General features: G+C 39.5%; 1 protein-coding gene across 1 annotated transcript; it reads left to right on the forward strand.

Annotated features, from left to right (window-relative positions):
- On the forward strand, nt 1-27039 carry EHD4 (EH domain containing 4). Its single transcript, XM_053945761.1, has 6 exons — nt 1-236; nt 7928-8104; nt 12479-12576; nt 16711-17123; nt 19917-20081; nt 22470-27039. Exons 1-6 carry the CDS (start codon nt 1-3, stop codon nt 23004-23006), a joined length of 1626 nt encoding a protein of 541 aa, XP_053801736.1. The 3' UTR covers nt 23007-27039.

Genomic DNA, 27039 nt, shown 5'->3' on the forward strand with positions numbered 1-27039 from the left:
ATGTTCAGCTGGCTGGGGAAGCAGGGCGGCGGGCGGGAGCGCGGCGGCGGCACCGACGTGGTGCAGACGGTGACCGGCGGGCTGCGGGACCTCTACCTCCGCAAGCTGCTGCCGCTGGAGGAGCACTACCGCTTCCATGAGTTCCACTCGCCCGCCCTGGAGGAGGCCGACTTCGAGAACAAGCCCATGGTGCTGCTGGTGGGGCAGTACAGCACCGGCAAGACCACCTTCATCCGGTAGGTGACCCCCGGCGTGCGCAGCCCCCGCTCCCGCGGGCCCGCCCGGGAAACGCCGCCGGCGCCCCCGCCTCGCCCGCGCCGGCCGCTCGGTCATGCTGGCTCACCCCCTGCCCGGGGTGGTGCTGCCTGCGGTAAATCCCTCCCACGCTCTGGCGGAGCACCCCGCGGCGAGCCCGCCCGTGCGGTGCAGCGCTGCCCCGCGGTGCGAGCCGAGGCCGGGCAGCGCCGTGCGGTGACAGGCGGCGGGGCTGGAGCCTGACCGCGCCCGGCGGCTCCCCAGCGAGCGGGGCTTACCGAGAGCCTCCGTGCTGTGTCGAGGGTGGTGCCGCTCCCGACCCTGTTACACGCTCTGTACCTCACCGCTTGCTTCCTAGTCAAGAATATTTTCTCTATTTCATGTTCTGCTGAGAAAGTGTAACCCCGTTGTCTCCTTCTTCGTAGTTCTTTCAATCCCTAAGTTATTTCAAAGGAAAACCAGGGGCTTCGTGTTAAAACGGTATGACTGCACTGGCCATGGGGATCGCTTAACTTTATCTCCTCCCCTTTCTTTCCCAAAAGTAGCTTAATGCACAAATCAGATGTGATCATAGAGGAGTAAGGTGACAAGAGTTTCGGGCAAAAACCACGTGGTATCTGGAAAGTCTTCCCTTCCATGTCTGTTTATTTTGATCAATTACGTTGAAGAAGCAGTATCACTACTAAGGCAGTTTAACAGTGTTGTTCATGTTGTAGTACTTTCTGTCTTTCCTATATTCCTTATTTCTAGGTTACTTAGTAACTCATTTTTAGGAAGCTGGAGCGTATCTCGGATAAGCACAATGCTATGAATCTGTAACTATTTTGCATATGTTTGTTCCTCTCACGTGCCCCTTACAAATCTGTCTAATGTTTTGCCCAACTCTGCAAGAGACACTGAGGGGTCACGTTTTGACCTGCTTGTATCTGAAGTTCATTATAGTCCTTCTGTAAAATTTACAAATAGTTATCTTGAAGTTCCAAAGATTACAGGCAGCCTTCCATAACACTGTTTTCTTTTTGCAGGGCAAAATACCTACTTCCCCTCTCCGCTGAAGATCGATGTTTACCTTTAATCACCTGAGAGCTTTTCAGATGTTTACAGAACTAATCATGTGTCTTTTCAGTTTTTACAACTAGCTAATTGAAAGCTTGAAGTCGAACATAGTTTCTTTACTGATTATTACATAACTCCCGCAAGCACAGAGAGAGATGCTGCTCAGAGGAATATTTTAAAAATAGAAAAAGGGCTGTAATTAAAAGAAAAGAAACTTAGTTTCAGGATCTCCACAGACAGTCACAAGGTGTGAGGGGGAGGGGTTGTTGAGCTGGATTTTTCCAACGTTTCTCTAGGCATATCCATTCGTTTTCTTCTTTAAAATTACAGTTGCTTTGTTAGTCTGTATATATTTCCAGATAAGTGTTGTTACTTGGCTTATGGAAGAGGGGTGGGGAGAGCACAGGTAATACAGAGGGAGGCAGAATGATCACAAATGTGTGCATACCAGAACTTGCTGCCTGTCAGCAGCATTGTTCTGTTACTAGCAATTCATGGAAAACTCTGTGTCTGCCCTCCTGTAAGAGTTTGCCTTGGTTGAGAGCACAGGTTCTTGGTTTGTGGACATTCAGCTTTTCTGTCCTTTATAGCTGCCCATATTTGACTGAAGTACAAGTCAGTATTGTGCTTAGAAACATTAGTATTCTTTGCAGTGCCTTGTGTGTATTTTTGCTACTGTTACTTTGTAGCTTGTTATCACTGTAACAATAAAATGCTGAGCAAAAGGGTTGATTGATACTAATGTACAGTCTCAATGAGAAAAGACCTATGCTTTATTACAGCTCTTGTGAGCTTTTTTTAGCATTTGTCAGTGCCAGGTGAAGATGCCTAGACAATTTTGACAGAGATGGAAGTTTTCAAAGATGGTTTCTCATGTGTTTTACTAAAATACCTGACTTGATGCAAGAGGTGGCTTCTACTGTGACATGCCCTTCTTTTTATTCTCTTACCCCTTTCTGCTGTGCCCATTTTAGGTAGCTTGCAGCGCAGTTTCATCTTGTACAAGGTATTGGGGAAGACAGGCATTGACTGCAGAGCCCAAATCTGTAGCAGAATATCTCTTATTGCTTCTAAAGGCTCTCACTATGACCAACATTCATTACCTCAGTGTTTTCTATAGCATAGATAATAATTGGCTGAATCAGCAGGAAAAAATGCTCCGCTGCATATGGGCAGTAACTTGGACCATAGTGTCACAGTGACTGTTACTCAAAATCCAATTTAGAGGAGAAAAAGAAGGGCAGAAAAAGAGAAGTTCTTGTATGCTGTGTGCAAGACTTACAAGAAGACATGGGAAAATATTATAGTGTCCAGGTCAGCCAGAAATAAATTCAGCCTCTGGTAGGCTGAATCTCCCATGGAAAAATGTCTTACCCTCTCAAGATTGTTATAATCCTTTATTTGTTCTAGGATGAAGTAGCACTATAGGGGATTTATTCCTCCAAACCTTTTAATAAGCAAACATTATTTTAAATTTTAAATAATTCAAAACTGCGTAAAAAATTATAACTGCTTTTTGTTCACATTTCTTGACTTCATAGTCAGGAGGGCATATTAGGTCTACCTGAGTGTTTACTGTTGGGTTTAGGTGTGAACATAACAATTCTGTTTAGCTGTCAAATATTCATTTGGGATTTACTTTGAGACGTTATCGTGAGAACTTCACATTTTCATACCTCTGACACATCCATATCCACCCAGTTCCTTCCACTAAGTCTTTATGGAAAACACTGATGTACCAGTGACTGAATGTCCCTGGGGATTAAGATATGGAAACAAACACTTCCAGGTTTCTGACAGCTCTTATGTTTTCTCACTCAGTGCTGTTTATCCGCTTTGGCACTTGGAACAATGCAGTGAAACCAGTCAGTTTTGCTGTCTAAGGTGTAGTGTGGTGATAGTTTTATTCGTGTATTTGACAATGCTGACAATTCAAACAAATACGTCCAGATGTTAATGCTTGTCCAGTTGTGTTTAATGAAGTGGGAGTATGGGGAGAGCCAGTTGTTATCTTACATGCAAGCTGCTTGGCCTTGCAGTTTCTGTAATTGTCTCAATTTCTCATGCCTGTTTTAGAAATAAAAAGTGGGGAAAGGGGGGACAGGAGAGGAGAATTGTATTGTATGAAAAAGAGATAAGAGGTAGTCAATGCAAATAGGTAGTTTCTTTCATTCTGTTTTAGAAGTGTAGGAGACTGATTTTTTTTTAAGAACTTATCAACATGAGACAAACCAGAAGCAAATTCCTCAGACTGCCAGCCTGTGCTTTTACTTTGCCCACAGGTATTACTCAGAGGTTAAAAATTGTAAACTTCCTGCTATTTAACTCATTCAGAGCTGACTTTTGTGAAAGCACCCTTTTGTATGCATAATGTCTGGAGTCTGCAAGTAGTGTGTGATCACTTGTGCAGCTGCATCTATTTCTTTGGGGGTGAAGTGGGAGGAAGGTCCCTCTTAATTTCTTTGGGTGAAGGCTGTAACTTCACTGGCTCTACATGAAAGCTTTGGATCCTTTAGAGTAGAATTTTTACACAAAAGCAAATATCTGCTAGTTTTGCTGTGTTAAAAAAGAAAAGTGGAATACTTGGTGCAGTATGTAGTATGGAGGTGAGCAGCCCTCTAAAAGAGCCATGAGTTTATCTGCCAATGCATCACAGGGTATCCGTGTTCAGCACTGCTCTGTCCAGCTCACTTGCTTTTGTGCATTGGTGTGGCCTAGCTAATGCATTTGGACTTCAGATGGTCTGTGACTTAATCTTTTCTATCTCTGGGAACTTTGTAAACTAGTTCCCCATAGTCTGGCTATACATCTTGCAGAGGAACCTAGATGAATGTTTATTGGCAAAGCTGAAAGGTTATAGCCCAGGTAAAAACAAAGAGAGAAGAATCAACAGGATGTCTGTTGTTTGATCTAGACTGTCTTTGGGGCATTGGCTATTTTAAGGATTCTTCCTGTGAACCTTTTTGAACTTCTTCTCTGCTGAAAATTCCTGAGAAGAGCATGTAGTTGCAGATGCTGAAAATCCAGGTATTTTCCTGTGCTAATGAAGCATTTGGTACAGAAACATTGGCAGCTTTTCAATTTACAGGAGACTACTCTTACCTTTTGTGTGGGTAAATAAGACTGTTCTTTCACACAGAGAAGTGTGATACAGCATGTTGTGGCTTAGCCCACCCCACAGCTCCAGCTTGCAACCAAGTGCCACACAGCCACTCACACCCTGCACAGTGGGATGGGGAAGAGAATCAGAATGGTAAAACTGAGAAAACTCATGGCTTGAGATAAAGACAGTTTAGTACGTACAGTAAAAGCATCACAGGCAAGGCAAAGCAAGGAATTCATTCACTACTTTCTATGGGCAGGCACATGTTCAGGTATTCCCAGGAAAGCAGGGCTCTATCATACATAACAGAGACTTGGGAAGAGAAAATGCTATCATTCCAAGTGTCTCCTTCTTCCCCTATCTTTATATGCTAAGCACGATGCCATATGGTACAAGACATCAGCTATCCCAGCTGTGTCCCCTCTTTGTTCACAGGGTGGGGTGAGAAGCAGAAAAAGCCTTCATTCTTAAGGCCTTGAGTGTAAGTGCTGCTCAGCAGTAATGAAGACATTCCTGTATTGTCAACACTTTTCAGCACATATCTAAAACACAGCCACATAATAGTTGTTGTCCAAGCCAAACCCATCACACTTGAGCACAGCCAGTGCTCAAGAAGAGGTTTATTTTAGTCTGTACTAATTCTTGATGTGCAATTGTGAGCCAGTCTTAATGGAAAATACCTGTGCTGCAAAGTGATTTCTGTGTCCGTTAATAGTTGTACCAGGCAGAGCATTGTGACTGTTGGGTGGGGCTTGGTATTTGGAAGGAGGTCTTGCCTTCCTGGATTGCTATCGCTATAAAAGCCTGTTTTTTAAAGCTGCCTTTATGACATTAACTTGGGAGTATCATTGCAGTTTAGCAGCACTTTATTCTGGTTTAGTCATTTCAATAAACTGCTAATTGGAATTTGCACTATCAAGTGCAGAGCAGCAAAAAGATGTTGGAAATCATGAAAGATACTCTATACTTGTAACTCTTTAAACATGCTACAAATTCATGAACAGGCCATGAAATTACTTTTTTAGGCATCTAAAAGACTGTCAGCACTGAATTTCTGTAACCATGCCGTAATTTATGAGCTTACAATAGATGGCAATTATCCTGTTATCCTGGAAGTGTCTTGCTGCATTTAGATCCCACCATGTAGTTTTCCTTGACCCTGGGGTGTGGGACTTCATTCCTGTGCATTTGATTCAATATATATATGTTCTTTACTCCTGCTCTTGGAGCATCTTCTTGTATATGTTGTCTGTCACCTTATGAGTTGCTGCCTCTGTCAGCAGAAGCCTGGGAATGACAATTTGTATCAAGAGAAAAGCTTATTTACAAGTCTCTTAGAGACCCTTTGTCTTTTCAAAGAAGGACAATGAGGAAAAGCAGTGTTTGAAATAGAACATTTTATCATGGCAAGTTAAAAACTTTATTTTAGAAGACAAAAGTATAATTGATCTTTCAAAATCAAAGCCATGGACAAGTCCAATCTGGAAAATTTTAGCAGCTCTTGTGAGTTAGCTTTGGCATCCTGTTTTAGAGAACTCTGGTGTGCAGTGATGTTCTGTGAAGAGCTGGGAACACACATTCATGTTTCAGGTGTTCCTCTGTTTGCCACATCACCTGAAAATCCTCGATTTCCATGAGGGCTTCAACTGGTGAGCAATTAAAGGAGTTTTGTCTTCACTTCATTTAGAAAATGCCATGATTTAATTTGTACAGTGAGGGATCTGCTGTATTTTAAAAACCTGTGTGGCCAGAGAGGTTTGAGTGTTTCATTTGCTTTTGGAGAGGGGTCCGTTTTATTTTGCTGTTACTGTACATTAGGTACAGTTTATTCTGGAGATAAAGCAGATTGGCATGTTTGGCATGATTGTTCTTATGTTCCTTCTTCCTCACAAGTTTTAGTTTTGGCATTTTTTAAATTTCTTTTTTTGGAAGCAGAAAGCTACAGGAAATCTCATGTAAATAACTCTTGCATGCTCCCCGATCGTAGGTTGAGCTAATTGGAGCCAGTTCGCTAAGGCTAGTGGAAAACAGTCTTTGAAATATGTAACATATATTTAGTTCCTTAAATTCAGCTTCTGTCCACTGATCTATAAAGTTTGTGAATGCTTGGGTACTTTATTTGAAGACAGAGATTGCTCAGCAAGTATAGATACTACGTAAAATGTTTTTTGCAGCAAAAGCAGCCAGCAAGTCCTCTCAAATCAGTATTGATTTAGGAAGCTATAGCAGAATAGGCATTGCACTGTTGGATTAAATTCAGAATAAACCTGTATTAAAAGAGCAGCATTAATATAGATGCACTAAAGCATAACTAGTGCTGTTGTTGCATGCAGGACCACCACCTGTGCCTGAAGAAGAATTCTCATTTAAATCCAGTTTTGATTGTGTAAATAGTTAAACTGTAGTTGATTAAAATTGTGGTGGTTTTTTGGGGTTTTTTTTTTAAGAACGGCAGGGTGACATTGAAAACATTTTGTTTTAGTCTTGAGCGCCAAGATGGTGCTCTTGTGACTGAGGACAATAACACTCTTGCTTTAAAGTTAAGCAGTGTTGTCTGTGTCTCTGAGAAACATGGCAGTTGTCATAGAATGTGTGCTAGAGGGAGGTTTGCTCAAAGGACTTGGGGCTGCTTTTACTTCGCACCTGCCATCCATGAAGGGATGCAGACAGTCTTTTTATGTAAATAAATGCCCTGATTCCGTTAAGTTTTAATATTTAAATATCCACTTAATTAATTTCAGACCTGTTGTTTGGAAAGTCAAGGCCCTTGGAGTATGTGCTGTGTCTTCTGTCAGTGGACTACTCAGAGGGAGGTGCAAGATGGTTTCTGGTGGTAGAGCAATGCCTGACTTGGTGCCTTTTGGAAGTACTTTAGTGTTAGGCCTAAATTTCTGCAGATCTGACTTAGTTAACAATTAATTTTTGATGTGCAGGTCAAAAGAAAAAAAAATTTCCTCACTCCCAAAGAGATAAAGTTTTATTGTCTCATAATAGTTCTCTTTGCCTCTGATAGGATGAGTTAAAGTTAGTGAGATCATACCGAGTTGATTAAAGGGTTGGATCTGTCAGCCAACTGAATCTGCTCACATGCAGCTTCAAACCATTGCCTTTTTGTGCCAGCAGCACTGGTATAGGCTTGGAAACACTCAGAAAAGCAGCCATGTGTTGTAGTGTAACCTACAGCACTCAGGTCTTTGGTAGAAGCATCCACTTAAATGGTGCTGCAGTTGAGGGCGTGCTTTCCACACTGTCTTTGTAAAGAGATTTACTTATCCTTTTACCTAGCTGTTGTGAAAAACTAATTCAGTTCTCTTCCTCCTTCCCCAGTTAACAGAAACAATGAAATGCAGGAAAAATGTAACATTATTCTTATAGAATATGCATATCCTTGGGAATTTTCAAGCAAATTGTAGGTATTTCTTTTGCCATGGATCCCAATCATTCATTCTTTTGGAATATTTAAGTATAAATATAGCTATTTTGTATAAATACATTTATATTCTCCACCTCCAGATACCTGCTTGAGCAAGACTTTCCAGGCATGAGGATTGGTCCAGAGCCTACCACAGATTCCTTTATTGCTGTAATGTATGGAGAAACAGAAGGAAATGTTCCTGGAAATGCCCTAGTTGTTGATCCTAAGAAGCCATTCCGGAAACTCGGCCGCTTTGGAAATGCGTTCCTGAACAGGTGAGATCATCTTGCGTTCTGTCTTCTGATGATTACATTTAAATTGTGGCGTGTTCTGTTTTGAACAGCTTGGAATAAATATTGAAATACAAGCAGGAGTGGTGGCAGTTCAGGTGAATTAAACGGAAAAAGGCAGTACTGGGTAGGGTGGCATTATGATAGAGATATTCAGTTATCTGAATAGAAAATTGTTGTTAAAACCAGTTCACAGAAAACCGTAAAATGATCCACTGGGTGACTTGTTTGTGAGGCATGACACCAGGTGGAACTCGTGATAAGTTTATGCAAAAAATCTTCTCAATAAAACTAATAGGTTAGTACTATTTTTTAAAACTACCATTAAAAAAAAAAGAAAAAAAATATTTCCCTTTGGTGCTGTCTTGTTCCTTTCCACTGATTTCACTGGATATCTTGGTATAGCTATTTAAAATCGTGAATTGCTGGGATATGTAAAAAGACATACACGAAGGAAAAGATTCTAATGTGCCCCATGGATAAAATAAAAACTCAAGCTGTTAAATGTTTAATATTAACTACCTGGGTGTTCAGGTAGTTCCATAGACCAGAGAGATGATGTTAGCTTCTGCTGTGTATTTGTAAAAGGGGAAGAGTTGTTCAGGGGCTGCGAACATTTGGATACTAAACTGAAATAGCATGCTGAATATTTCCAGTTGAAAGTTAGTTACTAATAACTGTTCTTATTGTCTGAGCAATCACCTTGTTTTCTTCCTGTGTTTGATGGTAGCTTGACATAGAGGCCTCACTTTGCAAGCCAATTAATCTAAATTGGTTCTTTTTAACAATAAACTTTCCTGTTTGGCTGATAAGTATTGGCATGCGTGTTAAAAGTTCATCATGTACAATTTTATCTATTGCTGCGCTTATTCAAAGAAGAAAGTTTGTAGCTGCTTACAGTTGGCTTGGCTATCGCTTTGCAGAGATAAGAATATGTGCTGTGGGAAACTGTAGTCAAGTCCCATTTTAAATAACAATTTTGAGGTGATTGGCTAAATTCTGTCTTCCAGATCACTATTCTGTTTCTTTCTTTCCTCACCATTGTGCTCTCTCTACAAAAAATTAATATACTTATAATAAAAATTATATAACTAGTATTTTGCATAACATTTAAATATTTGCACAGAACATTTAATAATGGTATGTGTTTTTTTGGATGACTGGTGATGTAATTTTTTGCCTAAATCATCTAACTAGTTGTGTCAGGTTCTGACTGTTGTGCAAGTAAAATTATTGGCTAGTTAAAAAGATGTACTTACAAAGTAACTGACTAAATGATTCCAATTCTTTTGGTGACTGTGATATTGTTGTATTGAAGTGTTGTGAGCACCCTTATCTTCCCCAACAGTCACACTTACTCATTAGTTATTCAGAAGAGATCTGGGTGCTTATCTTTCCCTAGCATTTTTCAAAACTTACAAACTCCTTTCTCTTTATGACTTCACTTAGATGAAATTGTCTTAGGCCTCAGTGTCTTTGAGTCCCTACCAGGTTACCTGTAATCATAGTACATATTTTACTTTGCCTTCTCTCATTTGCCATGCTGACAGTTCTTTTTATCTGTTATTACATTTTTCACACCTGCCTTAATAGACTTCTCTCTACTTCCCCCCACCCTGTCCCACCCTCCCCCCCCCCAATTTGACTTTTTAAATGGTTTCCCAATCCTAGTGTTTTGTTTTATGGAGGAACTTAAGGCTCTGAATACTTAGACTATAAAGCTGAGTATCCTTTTCATGCAAGTTTAACAATCCAAATAACAGGAAACAGTGACTGAGGTAATGGAAAAAATGAAGCAAACAAGAACACGGTATCACAATCAAGGCTTGTACTTGGTAATTAGCTGCATTCATTTATTGATGTTACCTTGCTTTTGTCTTTTTCCATGACCCCTTCTAATTGCCCCATGTATCTCACTGCTTGTGGGACATGTTCTTCTATTAATCTCTTACTTATCCTGTATACTTGAAAGAAAAGTTGGGGAGGAAACCAAAGGGGGACAGTACCTAGTGTGCCCTTAGAAGCAGGTGAAGGAAGAATACTGCATTATACCAGAAAAGCATGTAAATAAATTAGTGCTGCTGAGAAGAAATGCATGGTCCTGGTCTATTTTGATGTGTCATAAGAAATTACAGTCATCTCCTTCATACAACTGTTTTTGTAACACTTCTTTTTTAAATCTCCCATTCAGGTGGATAGTATGTAGTTCTGTTTTTTATGATGCAGCACTTAAATGACCTGCATGAAGAAATAAGTCTCAGTGTTGAAAAGAGATATTCAAGTACCATTATCATTACAGTTTTAAGTTGTCTAAAATATTAGTATGAGGCAAGACTTTTAACCCATCTTTCATCTTATGGACATACTGTAAAAGCTAACAAGCAGTTAATTCTGAGTTCATGCTTCTACACATGTGTTTACTTTTCTCCTCCCATTGCCGCTAATGACTGCTGCAAAGATGGCAGTGTCTGCATTTCTGAGGTCTGTAATTCTCTATTTTATTGCATGGTCTTTTCCAGCTGTCCCAGTTTGGTGGTGCCTGAGTCAAGACACTGCTGTATTGTTCAGCTGGTATAACAGTGCCTTTCTTCCCATAAGATAGGTCTAGAAACATCTTGATGATACCAAGTGATACTGGGCTTTCTAAGGTTGGATGAGAGTGATAAGAAAAAATATACATGAAAATTCAGTCTTCAAATGTATATGAAAGCTACTTCATGCTGTACATACTAGTGATGTATGTATTTTTGTAATGGTTCACATGATTAAATGTGTTTTCTTTGTCACTTATGCACATCCATTATGCTTCCATGTTACGTGTTTGCTTTGAAATAGCACTGCCTTTAGGTTTTGGCAAGTTCAAATAATGTAATTTTCCCAAATAGTACCTCTCTGCTCTTTCAAAAATATTTATTAAACTAGTAGAAAACTTTCTAATGCAAGAGTTTGCTTCAGATATGAGGTATTTTTTATACCTGGTGTCCCACTAAATCAAACAATACATTTTACATTATGTTTACATACCCTCAGGTTTTATCAGGCTCAGATGGCTGCTGTTTCCTTATGCCCTTTTGGGTTTCAGGGAGAGGTACAGGTGATGCTGCCAGTTCTGTTTTATCCAAGAAGGCACACTGTGCTTTTGTTAAAGGTTCATTGCTACAAGGTCTCTTGCAGAACAAGGTGAAGTGAGGTGTTAGGACTTCTTTTCTTTTCAATTTCCTTTGAAGAATTTGCATTGTATAAAATACCATCTAGACTTTGATATAGTTTACATTTTGTATCTGATACTTGACTGGTTGAACTCTTCCTAACTCAGATCATCCAAGGCCTTAAAGGTCTTGCTTGACCTCAGCACAGCTACAATTTCCTGTCTGTGATGCCCTGTTTTTTGAGGCAGTGTGCTTTGTGAAGCCATAGGTTGATGCAGGGCAGCCCCATCTTGGAGCCTGAGGCTGCAGCTTAACCCTGTGTGGGGCAGCCTCACAGGAGGAGGGTGGTTTGCTCTGTATGCTGGTTAGTATCTTCAGCTGCTCCCTGATAAGAAGATTAAACTCTTATACAAATCTCTTTAAGGCAGGTTATGATGAAGGGCAGTGAAGTTCTTCAGTCATTAACTATCACAGAAGCATCATTTAGCTTGCAAGTAACACACCAAGTGTTCTGCACAGCTCTCGGAGTCCTCGTCAATTATTTATTTTTCTGTAATACCACCATTGAATTTGCCTCCTGTTGCAGTGGCAGGAGGTTATTGTTTAGAGCATACTGTGTGTAATTTGAACTCCTGCTTCTGGCAGTGTGATAGTTTTGGCTGGGAGGAACACTGGTGTTTTTCACTGATGCCCCAGCTGAGGACAGCGGTGGGTTAGGGAGTAGTGATCACTCGAACACTGCTAAATCAGGCAAGAGGGAGATGTGGCAGGGACTGGACCATAAACATATTGTCAGTATGTCTTTCTGCTTGCTCCCCTTTTCAGTCTTTGACTCTGGGCATAAGCTGGAGAACATGAAGAATTTTCTTTTGTGCATACTAATTTTGGTCCTAGCAAAATGGGTTTGATGGAGTCTTTTTGATGTTGCATTTACAGCCCAAGTTGTCAGCTCTTGCAAAATTTGAAGTCTTATCAGCACTTAGACATATAGTTTTACAAGGTTTCCCTGGGTTTTTTTTTTTGAGAAGTCTCTTCATAATTTTTCTTAAACATGTATGGCTGCGAAACATAGAAGTTTGCCAGGATTCAGAAACTGTTTTCAGTCTCACTTGAGTCTTTCTAAAATCAGATATATAATGGGGAGCTCTCAAGAAACAATCTGTATGTGAGCTAGAGCTTTGTTAATATTTTTTTCCCTCCTTTCCTGCAGGTTCATGTGTTCTCAGCTACCCAACGAGGTCCTGAAGAGCATCAGTATCATTGACAGCCCTGGCATTCTCTCTGGAGAGAAGCAGCGCATCAGCAGAGGTGAGTTGCAGAGCTTTATAGGCACCAAGCTCACTAATTAGTTTCTGCTCTACTGGACAAATCAGCATCCTAATCTCTGGGGAGCTTGTTTTAGTGGTACTGTATGGCAGTCTGTCCCATAGGTTTGTACTGCAAGCCCTGTACAACCCATATTTCAAGGCTGGATATTGGCTTTGGCATTTTTTCTCTTGAAAGCTGCTGGGGGTTGGTATTTCTGTTATGCTGCTGCTATGGCTGCAAATGCCTACAGTTGCATGGTCTGTTAACTAATTAGTGCTTTGTCACTCCCAAGAAAAAGTCTTATTTTGATCATTTTAATTGCTTTCCACGAAGTAATAATGACTCTTATATATACTACTGAAGTTCATGAATGAAGAAATATTTACAGAAATAGCTGTAGGTTGATCATGTCTGAAAAAATTCATGGGTGGGGCTATAAATAAGGAGGGTTTTTATGGGCACTGCTAGAGCTGCTTCTTAAGGTTGCTCAGTCATGCCATAATATAATACAGTGAAATGGTAGAAGGAGAAAGAGCAAATGAGAATATTTTTAATAATATGAAAATTCTGCAGAGACCTGAGCACTGTTTATCAAGCTGTTTTAAACATTAGCCTGTCTTGAGAAAGTATTTAAACAGAACAGAATAATGTAAACAACTTTCTTCCTTGCATTCTTCAGCTGCATTTGAGTGCCTGTCCCTTTTCTGTGGAATGGTAAATGGTAGTGATGCAGGGTGTGGCTTATGCTGCCCTCTGTTTTCAGGCCTTTGCTTAAGAGATGGAAACTTGTGTTTCATGTGTCTGTCAGAGGAAATAAACAATTATTTAACACATCACACCTGGGATTTTTTGAGGAAATCCTGGTACAAGCACAATATATGTCAGCTATGCAACAATAGTCTTGTCTTCATAATAAACTGACAGAATAAGGGACTAACTTCTTAGGACTATAATCTAAATTAAGCTTACCTAGTAAACTGATCTACCAGATGCTTCTGGACTTTTTTGTTCAGTGATGTTTTGTCCTCTTTATTACTCATAGTCATGCAAAGCATTCATCATGGGGAGAGTGCTGGACTTTTCTTTATGTGATTTGTTAGTGAAATAGTAGATGAACAGCATGAGAGCTCTACATCTCTGCAAGCAAAGACTTGAATGTTGTGAAACCAGAAATAAAACAAATACTGCATGTTGGCACGCTTACTTTAGACAGAAAAAAAAATTGAGTGTATAACTAATGATTTTTAGTCCTGAAAAAAATCTTCTCATAAAATGTCCACAAAATATTTAGATCCCAGTTTACACAGTCTGATAAAACCAGCAGTGGTCTGCTTTTCCATTGGGGATTCCGGCTCTCTTTTTTCTCCTCAAGTTAAAACCAGCATCTTAAATGCTCAAGTTAAACTACATCTTACCCCTTCTTTGCTTGTTAAATCAAGAGAAAATTCTGTTTGGCAGCATTCAAGTATCTGTTGATTCAAATACACTATTTGTAATAGTATGGAAGGGAACGTGAAATAAGCAGAAAACTAGAGTATTATATTAATATGCTGCTGAAAAAGTGAGCAATTGTTGTAACCAAATTTAAGACCATTAGGTAACGCTGTGGAAGTCTCAGACTTCCAAGTGCAGGACAGAGTTGTGTTTCACTCCAGGTTATGTTTCACTGGTAGTCCTGTGTTGCCTGAAGAACCATGATTCTTCACTACCATCTAGAATTGCTCCTGTGATTTAACAAAACATGGCTTTTATTCCCTTATTGTTCAGAAACTCCTTGTCTTGATGGTATGTGCCTTATCAATTGTTATAGCCTAGCTGGCCTGCCCTTTGATATGATAGGCTTCCACCTAATTTGACGTAGTACAGTAATTACCTCAAACTCTTACCTGTTTCAGAGGCTTTAACTTGATTAGATTGCATTTCATTATTTTTTTTACGTGTGATAAAGATTGTCCTGAATGTGTCCCTTGTCATAGTTCTTTTATCAAAGTGTGGTTCTCCTGTATGCTGTTCGGTTTAATCATGTTTAAAGTGTGGTTGTACCAAATACGAGGTTTTGGGAGTTGGCTATAGAGCACTGTTCTCTCAGTCTCCAGGCTTTGAGGGCAGGTTAAATAAAGGTTTCATACACTTAGACATCACCATAAAAGAAGTTATCTAAAAGTGCCTTTGTATTTATTGCATGCACATATTCCACACTATCATGAACAGAAATTACTACACTCAACCTTGGCCGAAATACTGCATAGTCAGATACATTTCCTGTAAATGGCTTTTGGGCTGCTTATGCAGTTTGCATGTAGTCAAGCACAAACTTGACTTGTTCTGTGATGCTGCACATAGCAAGGTTTGTCTGACCTGCTTCCTCAAGGAGTTGGTCTGACTTGAACATATTTATGCTATAAGTCTAATTTAGAATGTTTTGAAGTTTGAGTTGCTTTGATGGCTTTCTAAATTATTGTGTGTAAATGTAAGCAGGATTGTACAAGGTGTTTTCTGCTATCCCTGAATGTGCCTCTGTCAGAGAGGCTTCTGCTTTCTGGAAGTTTAGCTTGTGTCTAGCATTGGTAGGCTGCAGCTTTTCTTATTTAAAATGTTTGATGGAAGAATAACATTATAGAGCGTCAGTGTAAGACCTCGTCTCTTTGCTGTTAATGTTTTTTTCCTGTCTCACTAGCTACTGCTTAACTATATCTACGAATGAATGTAACATCTGTATAATATTAAAGTTTGACAGATATTACTAGGAGTAAATTGAAGCCTTCTGAGACCAAGAGAGGACTCAAATATTAGCTTTCATTTTAACATGCAGGAAAACAGTAAAGGGCCTATGTAAAATTAGAAGACTATTATAGTGCACTATTTCCCAGCATGCTCCATTTTTAACTCTGGAAAGCATCCAGGCCACAGATAAAGGAGCTGATTTCTTGAAGGGTCAACAGAGGGCAACATTCGAAGATGTCTCAAGACACACCTTTCCCACTCCTGTTGGCAGCAGGAGGAAGCTTCCTGCCTGTCAGTTCAGGGGCAGTGTAAGCGGCTGGAGGAGAATGTGCAGATGTCTGCCAGCATTGTCCCCTGGGCAGACAATGCCCGTCCCTGTGCTGCTTCTGCGACATCACTGGTGATGTTCACGCCCTTGCAGACAGAAATATCTGTGTGGGCTGCAAGATTTGGAAGGAAAAGTGTGTGTCTGGCAGGATGTAGGGAGGAACCCCTTTTAGGAAGGGAGAGGGTGCTTCGTTCATGATTGAATGGTGTGAAGGCAAGTGTTTCAAAGAGTTTGGGGAAAGAGTTCAGGGGAAAACGGATATTGTTTTTTCTTTAAAAAGCAAAAAGTTCCCAGTACATACTTAGCTGTTCCTTACTCATACTAGATGAGTCACATCCATGCCAAACCCAAAGCCGCATCACCAGTGGTGACTCTGGGGATTAGATGTGTCACTTCTGAATAAGGAGTTCCTGAATACTGTTTGTTGTGTGGATTAGGTACCAGCTGAACCTGTAAAAGCATTTAGACAGGTGCTATGAATAGACTTTCCTTTAGAACATGATAAAGCTTGTTTCAGGTGGTCAGGAAGGTCACTGCTCATGTTCTGTAACCTGTCATGTCCTCAGAGCCATCAGCAATGTAATCATGTTACTTGTAAATTGTACTTTTTAGTCTGCTGTGGTAAAAATAACAGCAAGCGTTACAAGGTAAGGAGAGATGAGTTTGAAAATGGTTTTAAATGCTGCATTTGAACCATTTTCCATTGTTAGTTCAGATAAGCAGTGCTACCAAAGTGACCAATATTGGCAGTGATGAAGAGATACTGTGATCAGCGCCCCACAGTCTTGTTTAGCTTGGATGCTGTGCTGGAGCCAGACTCCTGGAAAGAGGCAAATGTGGGTGTTAGACAGAAAAAAGGGCAGTGATAAAACAAAAGGTGATAATAGTGAGACTGGCTCAAGGAAATGCAGGATACAGTTGTCCTGACCTCACTGTCCACAGATACTGTCCTCTGGAGTAATAAATCTCCTTTTTGCCCCCAGGTAAAGGCTGTTTTCCTCTTGTTCTCTATCCCCAGCCCTGTGTTCTCCAAGATTCACTTTTCTGAATGGTAAGACTCTAACAGTGTGTTCTTCCTCCAGGCTATGACTTCTGCCAAGTCCTCCAGTGGTTTGCTGAGAGGGTTGACCGCATCATCCTCCTTTTTGACGCCCATAAGCTGGATATATCTGATGAGTTTTCAGAGGCCATTAAGTCATTCCGGGGCCAGGATGACAAGATCCGAGTGGTGCTTAATAAGGCTGACCAAGTGGACACACAGCAGCTGATGAGGGTCTATGGTGCACTCATGTGGTCCCTGGGAAAGGTGATCGATACGCCAGAGGTCCTGCGGGTCTACATTGGCTCCTTCTGGGCCCATCCTCTCCGAAACACAGACAATCGAAAACTCTTCGAAGCCGAGGCACAGGATCTTTTCAAGGATATCCAGAGTCTCCCGCAGAAAGCTGCTGTAAGGAAACTCAATGATCTCATTAAAAGGGCAAGACTTGCAAAGGTAAGAGAAGAAAAGAAAACAAAATTGAATGAGCAGTCTCTGCTGCTGTCAGTGTGTCCTTTCTCAACCTTGCCAATTTTTCTCTTGCTATAAAATGTGTATTCTTAGCGCAGTTTTTAATCTTTGATTGAATTGTCACTTTTTCAGGGAAAAAATAGTCACTTGAGGAGAAAGCTATTGGTAGAAGACAGGAGCTCTAATTTCCTGTGCAGTTATCAAACCAAATGCTTTTTCCTTCAAACTCATTTTAATGTAAACTACTAATCAAAAATGAAGAGGACTTGCAAATCCATCAGTATATGAATAGTTATTTGGGGATGTGTATCACTTCCTGTGTTGGCTTATTTAAATTTCTGAACATGAAGATAGACTTTCAGGAATTTTTTGTGGAGTTATTTTTGGGGATTGGAGGAGGGAATGAGGAGGGCTGTTGGTTTGGGGGGTTTTGTGGCCTGAGCTTTAGGGCACCCTGTAGAATTTGCTTCTTTGAAAATTCCATTTAAAATCACAATGATGTTGTGTTAAAAGTTGCTCTGATCCCAGAGCAACCTCAGAACCAATCTGTTTTGTAAATGTTGGCAGCATTTTGTTTTCATTTGTTACAATCATTTTGGCACTGAAGGAGTGTCAGTTGAGTAATTTTTAGATATTTCTGTGAAATGTAAAATAAAAATTGATAAAGGTAAACACAGTACAGAGTGCTCTTAGGGGTATGTTAGACAGTCCCGGAAGGGGAATAAACTGTTTATCTGCAGGAAAGCAGCAATGTAATCCAGTGTCATTTTTCTGCCTTCCAAACTGCTCTCGAAGTATTGACAGTCAAAAACCACTTTTTACAGCATTGAGTGTGGGGTTTCTTTTACCCCATTTCTGTGCAACCCTCTTCTTAATGTTTTCTAAAGCATTTACAGTAAATAGAAACAAAAGCAAACTCTTAACATGCTGTCAGATTTGGGCATTAAGCTTTTTTCTTTTTTTTTTCCCTAAGTCCTGTGACTCACTATCCCGTTTTGAAGATGAGGACTGTTCTTATCTACAAGAAACACATGTGCATACTGGCAGACCTTAAACCACTTAGAATACACATGTGAAACTGTTAGTGCTTATGAATTATAAACATACTTTTCTGGGTTTGATAGAAACATTATTTTAGACATAAGATCCATAAAATTACTCACAATTACTTAGAAACGCTCTTAAAAATACCCTTACTGAATCCATTAAGTAATTCTGAAGAAATATTTATATCTATTCTCTTAGGAAATTTCATGGGTTTATGCTTCTTTATGCTGGAGTTTTTTTCTCCTCTACAAAAATGTAAATTTATTTGCCATTAAAATGCATACACTTTTTTTAGCTATAAGGAAGTGTTGTTGTGTGAAATTAGTGAACTTAAGATGTGCACATAAAAATTGGCTACATCATTTTTCTTTTAAAAGCAAATATTTTTTTTCTGTTTCTTCCTTAGCAAGTAAGGAAATGAATGGGCAATTGCAATGTGCAGATTGTGTAAGGTCTGTGTAGAATGCTATAATACACGTTCTGTCATGGTTTGGTAGGTATTAAGTATTATACTTACACAACACCAAGGCAATCACTTGTTTCACTGATGCTTTTTAGTGGTAGTTTGTCTTTCCCCAGTCTTCAAAATTTCACCTGTTTATTGCTCAACAGTTTGCTAGACATACCTAATTTTTAACTCTTTTTTTCTGTGGGTGTGAAAATTATAACTAACTTCTGGTTTGTGGACAGCTACGTTCTTTTCAAATGAACTAGGACCTGAGTTCTGTAAAGACATCCTGTTTGTGGAGGTCATTTGGCTGCCATGGGGGTCAGAGCTTAGGGCAGCATTACTTCTAAAAGAAGGCTCTGCCCTGGTGCCTTCCCTCTTGTGTGCAAAATGAGTATCAATGTCCTGGATAGGTGAGCTCACCTCAGTTAGGAAGTGCAGCCACTGTTTCTGTTCTGGGCCTGATCACTTGTTCTGTGGCCAAGCAGATCCTTTTGGTGGGAAAAAGTAGTGGGAGAGTGGCAATGGGGAAGCGATGAATGGTTCAGAATAAAGGCATAAATAAGGTGGGCAGGATGGATCTTTTGATGGCAATGCAAGAATCAATGTATTTAAAGACACCCTAAATTAATGTCTTTCCTTATAAGCTGGAAAGGTGCTACTTCTCTCCCTAGAGCTTCACAAGGCAGCCATGGCATGCTGCTCCTCTTGGAACTGGCTGCTCTGTCATCTGCATAGGTGGCTGCATAAATATGGGTAATAGGTACTCACTTTTCTCTGAGAAAATAGGTAGGAATGCAATATCACTTCAAATAGATAGCCCTACCACTTAGCATACTTGGATTTCTGGAGGAATTATCCCATTGATGCCCACAGTGGCTGGTGTGGCAAACGAGCTACAAATCATACAGATGGACCAGTATGGCTGGAGCTCTGTGTATAGTGTCAGGACGTGGGGTTTGGAGCCTTGCCTTTTCTCTTGCTGTTGGTACTCATAGAATGCTGTACCAGGCTTCTCCTTAAAAGAGCAAGTGTGCATCTGTATTTCTTTGAAATGTGTTTCCTTTCTCTCTGCCTCTCAAAGGAATGCTGAAAGCAGCAAAAGCTAATAATAACTAATGGATAGCTAACTGTTCATGTAAACACAAAATTCCAGAAACAGTAGTTGATAATATCTTTCCTTAGGGAAACATATTTCTGTTTCTTTTTATGACCTAGGTGAGGAACGCTACTGCGAAGTGTCAGTAAACAGTAGTTTTGATTTCAGTTTTGCTTCTTTTTAGGTTCATGCTTATATCATCAGCTATCTGAAAAAAGAGATGCCCTCTGTATTTGGGAAAGAGAATAAGAAGAAAGAACTGATCAACAAGTTGCCTGAGATCTACATCCAGCTGCAGAGGGAGTACCATATTTCAGCAGGGGACTTCCCTGAAGTCAAGAAAATGCAGGTAAGATGATAGATTACCATTCCACTGAAATATCTCTTAACTTTGTAGCAGGATTGCCAAATTGGAAAAGTTAGAACAGAGTATGTCAGCGTTACAGCTTAGGGTGTTTGGCAGTAGAAGAGTTGAAATAAGTAATTTGACTGATATTATATTAGAGTGACTTGGAAGTGGTACAGACCAAAAAAGAATGGTAACTTTAGTGTGCATTCACTGATACAGAACTACACAAAGACTGTGAAAATAAGGAATAAATAATCTGACCTTCTGTCCTTTTTGTCAGTACTTGGTTTCTCCTGCAGGAAGTACTAAAGGCTTTGTGCATATAAAATGGCAGTGGACACTCACAGGTTAAGGGGCTTCTTTTGAATCCTAAATGTGGTTATATTTATCATTTTTGTGATGGTATCAAATATTTGTGTAGGTGAGGATATCTTTAGTCATCAGTTCATTTTTACTCTACTCTGTTCCTGTTCTTACTGGTACTGTTTCCCAGTGAGCAATAAAGGCAATGTGTTACTCGAAAAGTCCAGCTTAAAATCTCTTGCTTCTGAAAATAGTCTTTCCTGTCCTGTTAAGATTGTATTCTATGAAGGAGAGAGAGAGTTGTTCTTGGTTTATGCTCACAATTTATTTTTAAATACCTTTTGTCTCTTCCTCTTTTGGGCTTTCTGCAGTCTTTCAACCAATTTTCTGTCACTTTCTTGCCTATTTATTTCTGTTCTCTGATTTGAGATGAGTTAGAAGATATCCCAGGGAAAAACAGGTAATGTTGTGTTAATAGTGATTTCAAGCATCAATTGGCAATTTTTGTATCTCAGATCATAGGCTTCTTAAATGGCCTTTGAATTAAAGGGTAATTCAGCTTGAAGACTGAAGAACAAGAGATCAGGAGCCTGCAGTTTGTTCCGACTGTGGATTAGTCATGAGTGTGATGGAGGATGTTTTCCAGATGTATCATTCTGACAGTACATGTGGTACACTTGCACAGCTATCATCAGGAGTGATGATTGGCTGATTATCTATAAGAAGGCACAAGTTTCTTTTATAAACTAAAGTATTTCACCTGGGAATCAACTATTGGCATGAGATAGCAAATCACAGATGAAGCACAAGATGTATTTTAGCTAAGTTTTCACAGGCAGGATTATTGGAAGGGTTTCATGAGTTGGGCTTTGGAAGGGGATTTTGTGGCAAAAGTTGACTCTTTCTTCCCTTGCTGCTTTTGCTCATGATGCAGAGTGAGAGAATGAGAGATCTGAATACTGAAACAAAATTTGAATGAAACTCTTTCAAACTTACAGTACATGTCAGTTAAGCCTCAGCAGCAGATGGCAGCAAATATGTACAGGAGATCAGTCACTTCTGTAGTGAGGAGCAAAACTGTGTGAAAACAAAATTGTGCCAAAACCGATAGCAAGTTGATCTTTGCTTCTTGAGATTTGTTGCACTACATACATTTATTCTGATCAGGTGCTATAAATCAGGTGGTTGTGTGTAAATGTCACCTGAATAGAGTTTTTGGTTGACTGTTTTTACCCCGTGCTCCAGGTTTCTTGGGTTCATTTTGATATGTATAGGAGCAGCTCCTTGAGGTGATAGATGGGATTTGTTAAAGCAATTTAACATCATTTTACGGAAGGTGGGAAGTGGTGGTGATGTTTGGGTTTTTTTAACCTTTTCCACTGTAACTTTCTCTTCCTGGCAAGCATTTTGCTTGTAGAAAAAAATTAATAATTGCCTAAAGCATTTTTAATTTTCTGATACTGTGGTGTAAAACATGCTTGGGCTTGTGTTGGATGAAAACGCCACAAATTCTGCAGGGAGCATCTGACTTCATGAGTTCTGGCAGCACTGCTATAAAACACTGCTGCTGTTATCTCAACTCAGCTTTTCTTTATTGGTAAAGGACACCTTTTCCTGACCTAACCACAACCAAGAAGTCTAATCTATAAAATCAGATTAGTCCTGCAAACATTTGATTTTATTTTTAACTCTAAACACTTGCCTAAGTGCTAGCAGGACTGAGGACTTACTTGCACACTTTCTTAGATGTTTGGAAAGAAATTATCAAATGGAAGGTTGCTGGGTAACATTCATCAACTGCTGTGGTTTTATCCACTGCACCTTGAAATTTGTATTGTAAATGTAATTTAATAAATAAACTCATACACTGTTGCAAAATTGTCTTAGTGTGTTTGATCAAATATATTGGTTGTATGGTACATGTGTTTTGTTTCTCTGTCAAGAGGAGTTTCAGCTATAGAAACAGCTTCAAAAGATACTTATTTTAATTGAATTATTACTTGATTATTTTAAGTTTAAGCCCATTCTTTAAACTTTTCAATGTATTTGAATAGTTTTTGACTACTATCTCTGTGTCATTCACAGGAGCAGTTGGAGAATTGTGATTTCACTAAATTTCATTCTTTGAAACCAAAACTAATTGAAACTGTGGATAACATGCTGGCCAACAAAATTGCCTCCCTGATGAACCTAATCAGACAGGAAGAGAGCAACATGCCCACAGAGATGGTACACGGTGGAGCATTTGATGGCACCATGGCAGGACCTTTTGGCCATGGATATGGGGAAGGTGCTAAGGAAGGAGCTGATGAAGAGGAGTGGGTTGTTGCCAAAGATAAACCTGCTTATGATGAGATTTTCTATACTCTGTCACCAATCAATGGCAAAATATCTGGGATTAGTGCAAAGAAGGAGATGGTGACTTCTAAACTACCCAATAGCGTCTTGGGGAAGATCTGGAAACTTGCAGACTGTGATGGCGATGGGATGTTGGATGATGAAGAGTTTGCATTAGCAAAACATCTTATCAAGATTAAACTGGATGGATATGAACTGCCTGGCACGCTACCTTCCCACCTGGTGCCACCATCGCACAGGAAAATTTTCCAGACAGCAGAATGAACAATACAAGGAGAAGAGTGAGGATTTTGAAATTCCCACAGGAAATGTGTTGAAAATACCAAAATTTGAAGTTAAGCTTAGATCCTTAAACCTCACAGCACATTTCACACAAGCTACTGAAGTTGCTAAGCATGGCAGCAGGGAAACATTCATGTCACTGTCCCTGCTGACCTTCACTCAGTCATGCTTATCACAAGTGCCTTATAATAGCTCTGTCATAAGGTGAAAATGTTCTTGTAGTCCTGTGTCCATGTCTCACTGCCTTTACAACCATAAAGCAGAAAAGACCATGCATAAAAGTTGCTGACCTTCGCCAAACCTAAATACTTATCGACCCTGTCTCCAAAATATGCTAAATAGCACGCTGAAGCTCAAAATGTTAAATTCACCTGCATATGCAAGGAATATTTAGATGCTAAAAATATACTTAAGCCATTGAGTGAATGTAAGTATCTCTATAGTCTAAGAAAAGGCTGATATAAAATGAAATCCTTTTCTTTCTTTTTATTGTTTAATTGGAGTTAGAAAAAGATAGAAGAATGATGAGGAGAGTCTTGTAAGTGCTCAGAATATGAGCAAACTTGTTTTAAAACTTCAGATTCTATCTAGAACTGCAAAATACTAAATTTTTTTTCAGTCTGTCATTGTGTCTTATCTGAAGAATAGCTTCTTCAGTTTTACACAGCACTATATATTTAGTATTATCATTAGAAGAACTGAGATCTCCTTTGTTCCTTGGATTTATAGTTTTCTTTGCAGTTTAAGCTTAGCTTCTCTGCAGACAATGAATTTCTGAATGGTTCAAAATGACAGCAGAATGGTTTCTTAAGCTGAAAAAAACATGTTTGCATTGAAATTAAACCTCTGCTCAGAAAAGGTGTATTGCTCAAATTCAGCCTCCTTAAAGCACATCAAATTGTCTCAGGATATTTTCATTGGTATTTAATTTCTATTTACAGCTAATTATACAGTTATGTCTTTGTATTTTTTAATATATAATATATTTAAGAGAAGTTTTTAATTCTTGCCAACACAGAGCTGACAACCACAAGAGAGCAATTCAATTCTCATGGTGGCAGATTTGAAGGATGGGGAGGCTAACAGGAGCCGTTAGATTGACTGTAAAAAATTATAGACTCATTCCTCCAAATATTACTTCTTTATTGAAAACAATCCATGAAAGGAATGGATGCTTAATAAACATTTATTTTCCAACAACACACAATCAAAGTTGAACATAATGTCTCCTCACAACTGATTTTTATCAGTACCTTAAAAGAAGGCAAGTCTTCGGCCCTGTGACCTTGAGTCTTTCAAGGAGGGACAGTTCTTTCATAAAATCAAATTCGGCAGTCAGTTCTGGTCTATGTGTATGAGCAGGAATTGACTTGTATTCCATTTGTAATAAGACCCTACATATCCAGGGTACTGTAGTTTTGAGCACTTTCTTGTTAAGTCTCAGTAAGTGGCAGCAGTAATGCCTTCTGAGACAGAGCAAGCCAAAAAGTGCTTTAAAGTCCTTGCAGTAGGGGTGGGGCAGGGAATACTTTGGATATTGTCTCCTAGTTAAGGTTTTAGTCACACTTCCATGTTCAGTTTTGTGGATGATCTAAGAAAAGCCTCAGCTTCTTTTTTCAAATCATTTGTAGGTTGTCAGGTTTCACATCTTTCTGGACCTCTCATCTTTCTGCATCTGTTCTATTCTGAGGTGCAACTTTCATGAACTTTGTCAGGGCTCTTCCATGGGAAAACAATGATGCTATTTTAAGTAATGGCAGAACACCACCTTTACCTTGCCAGGTTTCTGGGCCTGTATCAAGGATGTCCTGGCATAGTTGAATTGTTCTGAGGACTTGATTTTTTTTTTTTTTTTTTTTTTTTTAGGTATTTTTCCTATCATTCAGGCATACCAACTTTATTTCTGTTACACCTAAATTAGGAGCCAAATTAACCTTAGTGCATCTCTGTGCACTTTAGTAGAGCTGTGAAACTTGATGCTGAGTCTGTGTGACTGTACATCTGCAGAGTAACTATTTTCTACATAATTTATTTTTGAACAAAAAAGTAGTCTACAGACATTGCAGGTGTTAAGAAGAAGAAAAAGGCTGCAGAAGTTGTAACGTGTGTTTGTTTGTGGGTAGTGTCTGCAGTCAGTACCACTTTATACACTACTCACCAGCTTAGTACTAGTGACTAGCTTAATCAGGAAAGCCATTAAGCCAGGAGAAAGAATGCAAGCTTGTGTATTGTGACTACTGGAGTGTAGGCAAAGCTGGGAGGATGTGAGAAGCTGCTGGTTTTCTGACTCTGCCTTACCTCGCTTTGCAGCAGCACAGGGCTGCAGCAGTGGACTCCTGCTTGAGTTCCCACCACATGTAGCTTCCAGGGGTGATGCTCCAGACATACTGGAGCCATGTGATCCCATGCCATTAGAAATATCCTCCTTCAGTGAGAAGAGCAGGGTAGTTTCAGTGGTTTTATTCTGTTTTTCTAGTTTTGCTGGTAGTAAAAGGGAGAATACAGCCTTTTCCTCAGTCTCTGTGACAATGTGCTAGCTTGGTCTTAAGGCAGACAAATTGAAATACATCCTTTTGAGAAGTTAAACCATTTTGCCTAGATGGAGATGTAGTATTTTGCTTTGTGTTCCTGTAGAGTTTGGAAGATGAATGCATGAAGCATGTATAGGAGTAGAGGTGGATTTTCTCTGGCTGTCTGGAGAAATAGAAGTGTTTCATGGTTGGCATCCACAGCTACATAAATCTATTTCTAGGTATGTGGTACAGTGAACTAGCATCACACTTAGATGATAGGAATAAAATACATTTCATGGGAACTTTAAACAGCAGTTTCTTGCACAACTAAAGTGATGGAGTAGGTTGCTGTTGCTCAGGGGAGGGGTTCTTTTCTCACTACGTCCTCACGGGTCCATTGGCCTCCTCCATTTGCCTTGCTGACTGTCTGCAAGCCTGTACAGTTAAACCAGCCACACACAAGTGTTTGGATAATGTTCTGTGGAGTTAGTGAATCTGTGTTAGAGGCATGAGAAGTGAGCAGGATTGCCTTCTCTCAGGATAGTATGCTCTATGTAGTTATTCGTAACAGCAGTATGAGGTAATCTTTGGTGTTCAGTGTGTTACTAATGTTTGCTTAAGAAAGGTGAAGATGTTGAGTTGATTGGATATTTTATGCCTAGGATTTTGATAACATTTTCTGCAAGAACATCCAAAGCTGTCTGTGAAATCTGTGCCTACTGATGTAGCCTACTTTCTTAAACTAAAGTAGAAACTGCTGCTTTTACCTTTTCTCCAACTATTCCACAGTATAGTTTTAATTTGCAACCCTAGTTCTATTCCTTCAGAAATTATCAGTTTTTGTTGTAGATTGGAACAGAAAATGTGGGGCTACGGTTCATAACCACAGTACAGGACACTTAAAGTGCAGCTTAAAAGCTGTGACAGCTTGAAATTGGAGAGTTTACAAAGATTTTTAAGTCAGGGTGAGGTCCCATTTGTTAATTGGGTGTGGTGTGGATTTTTGTGGGACCTGGTCTCAAAGCAGCAGGTATGTGGTCCCTGGCTTTCAATATTGTTTATTGCCAGCACTTGAAATGCACCTGCTTTTTCTTTCCGTCACTTCCTTCCCTTCACAATGTGCACTCATTTTAGTGGCTCTTTAAATTGTTGGATCTCAAGCAGAGTTTGAAGTGTATGGTTTGATGGATATGTGTAACTTAGCACTGAGGAATGATCATGAACTTCATTTTCTATTTCACATGCTCACCTTTTCTAATATTTTTGTTAAACACTGTTTTCACTTAAAAGGCACTCTGACTTTTGAGGAAAGGATTGATCTGTGCAGTGTGCTTCAGTTTGTCCAACTAGGCAAACAAAGTTGTAAGTTCATTATTGTTGCACTTTTATTACACAGTAAATTCTTTGCAGATACTGTAATATATTTTAATATGCTTTATAATAATTTTTAGAAAGCGGTGATAAAAATTGCTGATTTAATAAACTAATATTGAATTACCTGA

This window comes from Vidua chalybeata, chromosome 6 (genome assembly GCF_026979565.1).
Source record: "Vidua chalybeata isolate OUT-0048 chromosome 6, bVidCha1 merged haplotype, whole genome shotgun sequence".
Classification (NCBI taxonomy): Eukaryota; Metazoa; Chordata; class Aves; order Passeriformes; family Viduidae; genus Vidua; species Vidua chalybeata.